The sequence below is a fragment of the Astatotilapia calliptera genome, chromosome 16 (genome assembly GCF_964374335.1).
Source record: "Astatotilapia calliptera chromosome 16, fAstCal68.1, whole genome shotgun sequence".
In the NCBI taxonomy this organism is placed as follows: domain Eukaryota; kingdom Metazoa; phylum Chordata; class Actinopteri; order Cichliformes; family Cichlidae; genus Astatotilapia; species Astatotilapia calliptera.
The window spans coordinates 3,735,792-3,749,032 of record NC_137437.1 but is presented as its reverse complement, the minus strand read 5'-3'; the positions used below and the strand labels follow the sequence as shown (position 1 = coordinate 3,749,032).

Here is a 13,241-nt window from a genome sequence, read left to right as displayed (position 1 = left end):
AAAGCAACAAGGAGCAAAGTTCAGCTGCACCCTCACTCCACGCTAGATTTTAGGTGAATTAACAGCTGGTCCACGTATACAGAAAACCTACAGCAAAGACAAAAAACCAAAGAAAAGAAAAAAATACAAGAAGTCGTCTTCTTCTGGCATGAGTTTAAAAGCTGACTTTTCTTTTCTTTTTTTAGACGTACATGTTTTGTTTCAACAGCATCCCAGCAACCTTGACTAAATGCGCACTGGTGCGTTGGTAAAGTCTGCAAGCAAAATTGAATCCTGTGGACTGAAGGGCCAAAACTAGAGAGAGAGAGAAAATGACTTTTATTAAAATCAGCTTAGAAGGATCTCACACAGGAGCAGAGATGAAAAAGCAAAAGTGGCTGACAGATGGTGTGACTCAAAACAATCGTCAGAGGGATTTAATGACACCCAGTAGGAAGCGGCACGTTTACGATTCTAGCGAATGCGGCTGGCATCTTATCCTAGTCAACCTGTTGTTGGCGTCTCTCTGCATCAAACACTGTTGCTTCATGGAACAGTGTTTCTCTTATTTTCTTATTTTTTTGTTGTTTTTACTGTCAAACCTTGAAGTAGAGATTATTATTTTATTAGCGCTGGGGAGCAGAGGTTTGTATGAGCAAACAGTAATATATGTATCAGAGCCCATCACTCGCCCCTTAGTGAAAGTGTCTGATCACTTATTTTGCTTTGAGCTGATTGGCTTTCACTTCATATTGGGATCTTCTTTTTTTTTTTGCTATTTTCATCTGGCTTTCTAGCAGCTTGCCCAGCTCAAGGCAGCACACAACTTAGCGTCCTTCAAATGAGGTTTTCTGTAGAATCGAAAGGCTGAAATTCAGAGAATAAATCTCAGCAGAAGCAGGTCGTGCTGCAGTTTAACGATTTGGGTGTTTGGCTGTGTCTGGTTGTCTCTATCTGGAACGAACAACAACCTACCTATACACACAACACACGCGTGCACACGCTCGCACAAAGAATAGGCTTGACTAATTAATAATGAATAAAGCCTCTGGCAAATTGAATTTTTAATTTTCTCATTTAAGTCTCGCCCACATTTTGTTTTGCCTTTCCTTTAGTCATATCGTTTGTGATTTGTTTTATACTGGATGTTCAACTTTAATGTCCTCGCAATTAATAAAGTACTGGCAATAAAATGAAAATACTTGTGACGCTGTCAGTTTAATATTATGTATCACCAGCACCTGGTTTTGTGTCCCTCTCTTGCATCAGGTGCAGCCAGTACTGAGTTAAATGGTCCGGCATCAGAAAGCACTGCCAGCCTGTCTGCATTAGTGTCCATGTTCACGGTGCATATCTAATTAGTTTCTACAGTACTGTTTTACTCTGAGCTGGAGGACTGACTTGGGGGTCTGGCTGTGATTTATGGCGGTGTTTGAGTCGCATTTAGGAAATCACCGAGGCTGGCTTGGCCTCTATTCATCTTTACATCACGGTTTCACTGGTGTGACCCGGTGAAGCGAGAGCACTTAAATTCACCGTGGTGTTGAAATGAACTACTGTGCTTCTCTACTTGTAGATAATCTAGCTCTCTTTCTTCTTCTCTTAGTCTGTCTCTCTCTGGTTGCATGTTGGAATCTTACTCTTACCTCTAACTCAGATGTGACTCTCTACAAAGAGCTTTTGGAGGTGTCAAAACCATGTTTTAAGAAAGTATTTACTTGAATTTATCCTATAGACTGCAAAATGAATAGTTTGAAATTCAGTGTTTAGAACTGTACATGAAACCAATATTCATTCATTCCTCTTATCCAGTTCAGGGTCATTGGGACTGGGGCCTGTTCCAGAGGTAATTCCTTCTTGGGTACATGTTTCTCCATCACCTTAAACAGACTTGGATAAACTGCAATAACACTGGTCAAGAGTATTGTAAGTGTTAAATGCTAACATTTGCACAACAGTTGGTAAAGAAAAGAAAAGAAGAAATGATTACTTCAATGTCGGAGAAAGCTGATGCTGATTTGTTGTTGAAAAAAAAAAGAAAAGGTCGAGAATTTTACAACTTAGAATAAAGGAAAATTCACGTATTTTGAAATAAAAATTATGTGTGATCATCATAGTTGTTCTACTGATAAAATTATTTCCCTCAGTGGTGGAACACTGATAACTAATTCCATTGCTATTGTATATTCATACATCTGAAAAAGTGCCGCAGGCCTGGCTAGTCATAGTAATAAAGGTAACTTGGTACTTTGCATCATTGGTCACGTAGGACTGAAGTTCTAATACTGCACAGTAGAAAAACACAGGATAACACAGTAGAGGCTGGGCAGTTCTGCCAGTTTGGGTTTCAAGTATTCCTTGTAAATACACAGAAAAGTATTTTAGTGGATTTTGAGGTCTGTAGACTTGATGCTTTTCATTTGATGTCCTCACATCCCCTCTGCCATCATTGAAACTTCCAAACTCTTAAATGCATGTCATGGAGACAAGCAGCACAGAGGCGTCTTAGAGAACAGAAATAAGTGTGTCCTTCCTCCCCCCTCTCTCTCTCCCCTCCTTATCCTTTTTGGGAGAAGCTGTAACCTAAGGAGGAGAAGCTAGCAGAGACATTAGCATAGTGGGGGTTATCATCAGGGTGCGAAAAGTGTGGAGAGTTTCCAGCAAGTACACATTGCCGGTGGGAAGTTCAAGGAGCCTGTGATTATAGGGATTTTCCAAAAATTACACAGAGCCAGTGGGTATTTCAGGGCCCTGGGACTGTGGCTTATTCTCAGATAATAAACAGAGCCGGTGGCATCAATTAGCAACACTTGCCAACCTGATGCATTGTGCTTATTTTAGTGCGAATATACAACGAAAGAGGGCTAATTGAGCCTTTGCAGAGCTGCACATTTGTCATTTATATAACTCTTTTTTTAAATTCATTTTTAAAAATTCATCTCCTGCTTTGCCCAAGCTCTCATTTCACATGCATATTTCATGCTTTTCTTTGGATAATAAAAGGAACATTTCTATGTTTCTCCACAGGTGTTTCTCCAGGTCGGACCACCTGGCCTTGCACATGAAGAGGCACATCTGAAGGACAAGAAGAAAAGAAAAGGAGCAGGAGGAGCACGAGGAGGAAGAGGAGGAGCAGAAGGAGAAATAGGAGGAGAGATAGGAGGACAGAAGGATGGGCAGCCATGCTATCGACTGCCTGCGTCATATCCCCCCCGCCGCCCCTCCCCCAATCCAAACACCAGTAGGCTCAAACAGCCATCGGGGGGAAAGTTGGGCAGGAGGAAAAAGCGAGGAGTAGCTAGATTGTTGTTTTTCTTTAAAATTACACATCACGTTTGCAATAGTAAACACTTCACACACACCTGTCTTTGAATGCATCACCCCGGTGAACCCCGGACACTCTCATGCAGCTCTGGGGGCTTGGACACTGCCAGATCAACATGTACTCAACTTGCTTGACAAAACATTTTCTCGCCTTCTTTCTTTTTTTCTTTTTTTTGAAACTTTCTCCGTAGTCAGTGTGTTAAACTTATCGAGTCACTTTGGATGAGCAGAAACTTTTAAATATCCATGTAGTCAGCTGTTAGTGCTTTACCGGCTTTTGAAATCAGATATTCGACTGTTTTTTCTTTTTCAGCTTTCTTGCTCTTTTCTTATCGACGTTTCTCATACACGGAACACACAAACCGTCACCTGCCGCAGTCAGCTCCAGTACTCATTGTGAAGAAAACAACAATGCCAAATCTGCAGGAGAGAGACTGTACGGATTGACTCCCAGCACGGGTGACAATCGAACCCACGGCCCGGGACACCGCTGGTGTGCCCACGGGGCCTCGGTCAGCGGGTGCCGCTGCAGCTCTCAGGCTCTCCTCCAGTGGGTGTTTTGCATCTCTCACCTTCACCGAGATGCCTGCCGCCTCCGCAGGCCATCTGACAGAAATGCGCAGCGACACTTTCTTCCCTTTTTTCTACTTAGAGGACGATAATTCTTCTTCTTATTGTTATTTAAAAAAAAAAAAAAAAGAATGACACATTTTTTCTCTCTGTGAGGAAAAGATGTCTTAAAACTCACAGCAATGTGTTTGAGAAGAAAAAAACTACAAAAAAAAAACTAAAAAAAAAATCTAAGAAGACTTTAACAGAATGTGTGGGATGAGAAGGAGAGCGTTGTTGGTCTTTATAATCTCCATGTGCACCGACTGCATCTGCAGACTGCAAGAAATCAGTGGATGAACAAACAACAGAATCACACAGACTCTCAGAAAAGGGGTTTGTGTCTGTGCTTTTTTTTTTGGACTAAAATAAAAAACAGAAAGTAGAGAGGTCTTCATTTGTGTGCTGCTCTTTCTGCCCTGTGACTCCCTGCAGCTGAAAAACAAAACCTTGTTATGACCTCTGTGGTCTCGTACTCTACAGCAGCCGGGCAGAGGATTGCTTAAAAACTGGGAATATGTTTCTTGGTTATTTGTTTTTCTTTTGTTTTGTTTTTTATTTTCTTTTTCATTCTGATTCTGAAAGTCATCCTCGAGCGCTTTCACAGACTCTGAGATCTCATCTCCCTGGCAGCACTGCGGGGCGAGAATGGAAGCTCAAGAGCTGCTTTTTGGTTATTCACGTGGAACTAAAGATGCCAGCCGACCTTTGTGTGGTGGCTCTGAATAGACACGGTCACATCGACCTGTCAATTTTGCTTGTTTCATATCCACTGACTGCACTGACTTTTCTTTTTAATTCTTTCCAATGTTATCTGTGCTTTTTCCTTTTTCTACGGCGAAAAAATAAGGATAAAAGGAACACAAAGGAAAAAAAAATCATAAAAGACTTGGAAAAAAAACAACACAAAAACAATTCTGTCTCACTCTACACGCTGCATACAGAACAAGCACACATGCTCCGTCAACACACACACACACACACACTTACACTGCAGTTCTTACGCTCACGGCTCCTCTTGAGATAAGACTAATAAGATTTAGGAAAATAATTATTAAACTAATGAACAGAGTTGGGGGAAACAACACACACTGCATGGCAGGCTTTGTTGCAAACGCACACACTTGCTCATGAACACACATGCACGCACGCACACTCTTCCTGGAATTATATGTTCTGCTCCCAAATCTTTTTTCACAGTAGGAATTTAGCAACTGTTGTTTAGCAGAAGAGTATCTTAGCTCTCGGCTGGAGGTAACAAATGATTCCAAATCCTTTGAAGTGAGAAATCAGCTTGTTCTCAGTTCCAACAATCACCCACATATCCCTCACTACAGCTTGTGCCTCTCATTTAATCAGCGTTTTTTCTGGTTTTTGGTTGTTGTTTTTTTACTTCAGAGACTTTGGTTACGTTGTTGGTTACAGTTGAGTCAGTGGTCAATGTTTTCATCTGAAATAATCATAAGAAAGCAGCTGCGGCAGATCTGAAACATTAAACCAGCAGCAGGCGTGTAGTATTATTATTAAAGATGGTTTATGCTCGTGGGAAAAAGTGCTTCAAGATGACAAAATTGCCTGAAACGTTCAGGATAACCCCTGATGTAGCCTGAAAATTGAAGCTGTTAGCTAGACTGATGGGGGATGTCAAAGCTTGCTGTGTAGAAATTCCAGCTCTGGTTTTGATCTGGCAAATCAAATGTATTTTCCAACTTGATGGTGCTGTGTAAAAACTATGTTATTTTTGACAAAATACTCAGCACCCACAACCATATAGATGCGTCCTTTTCATGACTGATTTAACACACGTAAGGTTGAATCACCTGAGGTTCATAATGTGCAATGAAAACACTGACTTTTATCTGTGCCCTGAAAGTAATCAGCAACAATTTTAATGTAAAAAAACAGAAAAGAAAAAAAGATGGATCTGAGAAAACTGAGGTAAACGTGTGTCCACACTGCCTGCTTTCTTTGCTCAACAGTTGATGGGGAAAAAAAATTAAATTAAAAAAAAAATGCACTCGCCTTGCATTCGGGGCACTCGGCACCAACAGACGCTACCGCTGCATCCGCCCACCACCACCCACTGTATATGCCCCGCAGCACGTGCAAACAGTCCATTATTCACTGCTACTGACTGGGTGCAGTTGGGGTGAGGGTGCAGGTTCCTGAAGCTCGCAGGAGGTTTTCACATCCCAGTGTACCCAGTCATCGTGCCAGTTGGCTTCGCCAGCCTTCATTAGGTGAAGCAGCGAAAACATTCCCCTCCGATGGGGAATGTTGGGGGGGGTTATGGTGCAGCTTCGAACAATCGATACCAAAAACCTCCAGCGTGGAACTGCCCTTCAGCCACGGGCAGAGTCTCACCACTCAGGAGAGATCAGTGGGAGACCGCCTCCGTATGAATTCAGTGTATCTAGTGGCAGCTTTCACTATTAACTCTCTCTCTTTCTAAATATGACAAAGCAGCCCGTGTGGGAGGCGAATCCAGTGTTTCACTTTTGATTTCATTTGCCCCGTTTGCTGGTTTCCGTTACAGAAGCTGTGTCGATGGTCGTGTTCGTCGTTATTGGATAATGCAAAGTCATGCCGTCGGCGTCGAGGCATGCAAAGAGGCCCTCCCATACAACGTACAATCATAGAGGGATCAGGATTGTAGCACTTTTGTGAGGCTTTTGATGGCATGAATGTGTTTATGTGTGCATGTATGTGTCCCTGTTAGGCATACTGTGATGGGAAGCAGTCATTCAGCAAAGAGGTTTATAACTGACTTTTTAAACTGGTAAACAAGTGTGCGGCTGTGTGAGGGAAGAACTGGTCAATGCATTTGCTGTTGGATTTTTTTCTTTGGTCAAAGCAATGGCTGACAATGTGTTTATTAGGGTTTTTTTTCTTTTTCTTTCCTTTTGACCCTCCAATTATTCATTCATCCATGCATACAAGTCATTGAGCTTGATGACTTGCATCGCATTAAAGAGATGCTAATTCATGCCTTGCACTACACAGGTTTATCTTAAACCATGTAAAATCAGACTGCCTGACAGATTAGTTGGCATTCGGTTCAAATTATTTGGAAGACGGCTGTCGTTTATATGTTTATATGTAACTATAAAAAAACGTAAAAAAAAAAAAAAATCAATTAGTGGTTTTTGTGCCTATTTATAAAAAATAGGAAGCAGCATTTTGCATTCATGCTAATTTAAACTTGACTTAAATTAATCTTTCACAAACTTTGAATTAAAGAATGCTAAAAAGCAAAAACATTGTGCTTAAAGGATTCTCTAAGAAGATTTGTCGCTTTGAGCACATTTCTGTGTTGGTTTTGAGCAGTTGTGCCACTCGCCACACGGGCAAAAAAGCTAAATTGTTTGTTACAAAAACAAAATTAAAGATTGTAGTGCTTGCCAGCATGAAGCGATTGCAACTCACAGTTCATCTCCTCGTAAATGATAACCCCTCTTGACATTCGACAGATCGCAAAGTCACTTCAGATACAAATTCACATTTCATTCCCTTCACGTCTGAGCCTGTCAAAGCAGGTTTTCTGTCACAGTGTTGCCCGGGTCTCCTGTCGTCTCTCAGGCTCCTCCAGGCCCGGCTAGCTGCCGTCCCACAGCTCTGATTAGCATTAACTCTCGGTCCTCTTCTCAAGTTGCAGTTCAGCTAATGAGATAGCTCTGGGTCACAGGGAAATTTAGTGGTCTGGAGAAAGAGAAAAAAAAAAAAAACAACAACAGGGACCTTGAGCCCGACTTACACCCAGTGGACACATTTGATGTAGAACAAACAGAAAGTCCTGTTAGCGCAGAGAAATATCAGGAGACGGTGAGATACTCACTGAAGAGGCTGAACTTTCATGGAAAAAAAACAAATAAAAAAAATCATTTACCTACATGAATATCCAGATCATTAAATCAGCCATTGCATTTTATCTCATGGATTACAGATAAAATAAATTACCATTTATCTGCAAAGTCCCAACAGATATTTAATCCACTCCACGTCCCCCGATCCTCCCCCGTGGTTCACAGTTAGTGCCATTCTAATTTTCCTCTCTCCCTCCATCCTCACCCCATCTCTCCCTTTCTGTCCACAGCAGTTGTCCATGCACTATCAGCTGCGGGAATGCTGAATGCACACTTTACACGTTTTGCCCAAAGATTTGCATATCTGCAAGTTAACTGCTGTGAATGTAGTAGATGTAGTGGAAAGAGCTGAGATGCAGAGGTGCAGAAAAGGAGTGGTGGATGGACGGTGGGAGGAGAGGGACTGTTGATCTTACATAACCGTTCCTGTTAAAGCGTAATTACTGGTATGCTCCAACGCTTCATGCTTCATAACATTCTCGGTCCTCTCGTCTACTGTCAGCTGGAGCCGAACTCATTGTTCACAAATGTAAAATAACGTTTTCATGGTCTTATAGGGTGCCTGGTATAGTGGCGCTAGCAGCTTAAGCAGGAGTGAAGTAGCTTTAGTTTAAGTTAGCTTCTTAGCACACTGCAGATAGCACTGTCAAGTCTCATTTCAAAGTCAAGGTGGGCTTGAGTCTTTGGGAATGTTTAACCATTATATAAGCAACTTCAGACAGGTTTTCCATTCCCTTTCATTAAATGGATAGAGTTTAGGGAGAATCTGGAGAATTTGCTGAAGGTGGTTTCACACTGAAGGAAGAGTCTGAATCTTGTTAGCTCTCTAAAAGCCTTGGTTATGTTAATGGGAATAAACCTTTTCTCTGACAAAGAAAACTTACTAATTCTAAATTTAGTGACCTGAAATTCAGTTTTAGATGATTAGCCTGTTAATGCTGTTTAAATTAAGTGTAAGCTTTTTCAGTAAGAGAGCAATAGCTATGTATATAGCTAGTATTCGCTGGCTAAATAGCTAGCTAGCACTAGCTATGTATAATAGTAGTGCTTTTACACCAAAAAGCACTAGCTATATAAAAACATATGTAGCTAGAGAACTAGCTTGCGAGCACTGATTATGTACAAGTGTAAAAGCATAAAAGCACACCCAGTGTGAAAACGACCTTCAGACATTCTCTGTGGCCACAGTTAGTTGTTTAGACACAGTCCTTTGATGGATAAGGCTTCAGTTTTCACAGTTTTCCACCATATCGTCCTGATGAAGGATTGTCACTTCTGGCAGCTTTTGTAAATAGCGTGAGATCTTTCATGCAGACCGCTCTGTCTGTAATTAACCATATGTGGCGAACAGCATCGCTCAGACATTTCAGCGTTTCTATAGATCTGCTTTAGTTCTTGCAAACATTGCACTACATGATCATACTTAGCTATTGCACTCTTCATGTGCGCGCACTGCTAGCATAGTCTGTTGGAGCACTCTGTCAAATATCCACTTAACATTTGTTACATGACCAGGATGCACATGGCCACCAAGAACTATTTTCCACAGGTCACCTTGCAGCAGATCAGACTGACATATCTGCTTAAAACTCCAGTTAAATGCCTTTTTCATCACTCTTTCTCTGGAGGAATATGTCGTACTCTGAAAACACTCAGTCATGCTGTGACTTGGTTGAACTTTCTTGGTATCAGTGGCATCCCAGAGTGACGCTGTCTGTAACTACTGTGTTTGTCCATGCTTGATGTGTCAGTATATAAGAGATTCACAGATCTTAACCCTTCTCCTTGTGTCTGTATGTTTCACTTCACCTACACCAAACCCTCTCTACCAAAACCACGACCATCAGAGCCCTCTGGGACCCAACACGCTCATAGATATCCAGCTGTTCTGAGAAGTATTCTCAAGAGCTATGCAGCTTGGGATCCCCAAGCAGTTCTTTGGTGAGACTGCAATAACTTTTCAACTTTACCAGCTTAATGTCCTCACTGGGTACAGTTTTTTTTTTTTTTTCAAATGACTCATCCTTGTAGGTGCTTTACACACTCTGTCAGTTAATCTGCTCAGTTGGCCTGATGCCTGATGCTTTTAGTTAACAGACTCCTTCTTGGAGTCTATCCTGTTCTGTCAGTATGTATGTGGCAAAAGGATTGGTACCAAAGAATTAGGTTTCTCTGTGCTATATTGTTATGGGAAATAGTGCCCTGTCACAGCCAAGGTAATATTTGTTTCACTGACTAACAAGTTTGCGTTGAAATATTTGATTTTTGGCACATTATTTTTTTAGGGTATCAAAATGTTCAGTCCAGAATGGCTATTGTCTGTTTAAACATTTTTTTTACGTGTGATTTTATGACAATTTTATGCAATCATATGCAATCTATACAATTTTTATTTTAGTTACAGTCACTTTTGAAGACTTCCCATCAACATTTCAGTCTACAAAAGTCTATAGCTTTAGCAGGCTATCAACCGTATTCCTTAGAGATTACATTTCTGAAATAGTACAGCAAAATGATTTTGAAGGAAATATAACGTAACTGTTAAAATGATGCAATCATGCTGCCAGGCAACCTCAAATCTTTCAGACAGAACACTTATGTAATTTAGGTTTAACCTTAGCTTTCAGAAAAGATCTTACTTGTTCAAAGTGACTGTGTATTTATATGCCTTTTGTTGTAAGTAACATGGTAGAAATGACATGCACTTTTCAAGTATTACCGTCCACGCTAACAGAAAGTTTATTTGGTTCCAATCCTTATGCCACATATCGTGTGGCCAATCCAATATTTGTATTAACTGTGAGTGGTATTTCAGCACCTTTGTATGGCCCACTGTGTGTACTCAAACCACAGCTGTTGAGGGATCCCACTTATATATTTTCTGGGATGAATGGACATGTAGAAAAGTGAATTAAGACAAGCAGATGTGTTTTCACCATCACGACATCCTTCTCACCTGCCCTGCAAGGGCTCTGTAACTCCGTTCATATCAACCTTGGATCCATGACCCTTCACTCCACCCCGCCCTCCTCTCTTCTCTCACTGTCACCTCTGTTGAGTTGAGTTTCTTTTCCGTTCTCTTGTTTTACTTACGATTTTTTGCTGTACAAAGTGTTTAAAATATTATTTGTATTATATGATGTTAGTATGGTAATGTTCTTTATTAAGGAAGAAGAAAATTTATTTTTGTTACTGGTCTGTTTCATAATTCTTTTCTAAATTGGTATTGTAAGATATCTATGCAAGAACTGTTAAGTGGAGCATTTTTATTTAAGAATGTAATATGTGTAATAAATGGTAGAATCTGCTTTTGGCTCTTTTCGGTTTTGTTCAGTCAAACCTCACATAAGCGTTTAACATTAATGAAGACGATTCAAAGCACAAAGTGATCCCATCTGGTGAAGTTCAAATTAAAATGAAAAATACGGTAACTAAAATTTATCACGTTATTTGCATGCTGTTACCGCTGCCTGGAAATGTTTGGTCATCTCCCAACACACTAGGTTAGAAGACAAACACAGTGATACACAGTGATTCAGCATGAATACACATTAATGTTGCTGTTTAATTACAGTGGTTATTATTGTTGTAATGACAAATGTACTGAACAATCTTTTCTTTAATATTCTTTTGGTTGTTCCTATTAAAAGCTGAACATTGTGACCCAAACTGAATCACCAATGACATCAACATAAAATTCCAGTTTTTTATTTAGTTTTTTATTTTGCACAATCTGATACTGATATGGTACTGAAAACAGGAATGCATTTATGTGCTGAAGGACAGATGGTGTTATGAGCTGATAATTCAGTCCTAACTCCTGGAATGAAAAGTTTGTTTTACAACTTTTTATTTCTAAGCAATTAATGCCACGATTAAATTTCTTGAATAAATTGGTTGGGTGACCAAACAAAAAAGTAGTGATTGGCCTTTTTACTGATGGCCTTTTTACTCCTTACAGAGGCTAAATGGTTTAGGTTAACCCACACTCTGTGAAAACAGCCTGAGGGCTAATGAAATACAGTCAAAAATGAAAGGAAAGAAAGGGCAACAAGGGGAAGTAAACTGAGGGAAGCCAAATGTTAACAACACAACTTAGCACCATGAAATGCCTTAATTTCAGTAACAGCCAGAGAGAGCTAGCAGCAGCAGGTGATGTGCCAGCAGGCTCAGTTCAGTTCAGTTTTATTTGTATAGCACCAAATCACAACAGCAGTCACCTTAAGACGCTTTATATTACAAGGTATAATTGAGTTGTTGGTTCAATTATTTGTTCAAAAGCAGTCTAACGATGTGTGAGAGATCGAGAAAGTAAGGGGGCCCGCAGAGACTGCTTATGTATGGGGCCCCGAATTCTGGACTGTGCCCCTGTCTCTGCATATAACGCACACATTTTGCTTGCTGTGGGTGTCAAAATGACATTTTTACTGTGCACTTTGTGATTCACACACACAAAAAGGGATTTATGTTAGGCTAGTGTAGCTGAGAGAAGAAGAAAAAGCGAATAAAAGATTTGTCTCAACAACAAACAGCAGGACTTATTTTTCCTGTTGAGATACAAGAAAAAAACTATTGTTTGTTTACATTACAGATTTATCTTCCGATTTCATTTTAGGATCCATGAAATGGGAGAAAACAAAAAAATATTTCATCACAGTTTAAACTTCGTTTTTCCCGATCAGTTGAAGGAAAATCCAACACAATGTACCAGAGTGCAGAAAAGCTGTTCCTTGATCATGTCAGAAACGTTTGTGAATAATAATTTTTCTCTCCGGAAACACTTTCAGTCTGTGACTTTTCAGCGGCAGATTACAACGAACCGACCGAGGAAACAACAGCCATCCATCCATCCTTAAGAGAATCAAAGAGATGTTTCCCGCTCTGGGTCTGTTTGATTTCAGTCACCTTTTTTCAGAGTCTGAATCTGGCTTTCACATTTACAGTGCAGGTGTGGGACGATTTCCTTTTGCTTTGAATTTCTACATAAACATCACCTCTCCAATATAACTCTTGAGATTTCCATATTATGTACCCCATAAAGCTCAATGCAGCTGTAAAAACCAGCGAAATCTTCTTCTGTTAAAGGGTTTGGTTCCAGAGCACTTTGACAAGACAGGCAAAAAAGAAAAAATCTTCTACAGAATTACTGAAATCACCCCGGTGTGGCCAGCCAGATGTAATTATGAGTAACATGGTAGCACATTACTCCTGCGTAATGGCCATTTAAGGCAGATGGACACATCCTGTCAGGCCGCAGGCGAGAGCACAGACGTATGGAGGGACAATGGCACGTAGCTGCGACAGAACAGCTCATAGTCTCAACACTGGTGATAATTTCGCTCTTTATTACAAATTAAAACAATCTCATGAATATCTATTGCGCCCCTCCTGGTAAATGGCTTCATGGTTTTTAATTAGAGCTAAGTTGTCAGTGACTGAGCTGACACAAACCCATGTCATGCGGAC

General features: G+C 40.5%; 1 protein-coding gene across 1 annotated transcript in view; it reads left to right on the top strand.

Annotated features, from left to right (window-relative positions):
• Positions 1–11,082, top strand: part of klf7b (Kruppel like factor 7b) — a 74,375-nt gene extending 63,293 nt beyond the window's left edge. Inside the window, exon 4 of the mRNA XM_026143987.2 lies at positions 3,007–11,082. Coding sequence (XP_025999772.1) covers positions 3,007–3,058 — 52 coding nt within the window. The 3' untranslated portion in view covers positions 3,059–11,082. The remainder of the gene's footprint in view (positions 1–3,006) is intronic.
• The last annotated feature ends 2,159 nt before the right edge of the window (positions 11,083–13,241 follow it).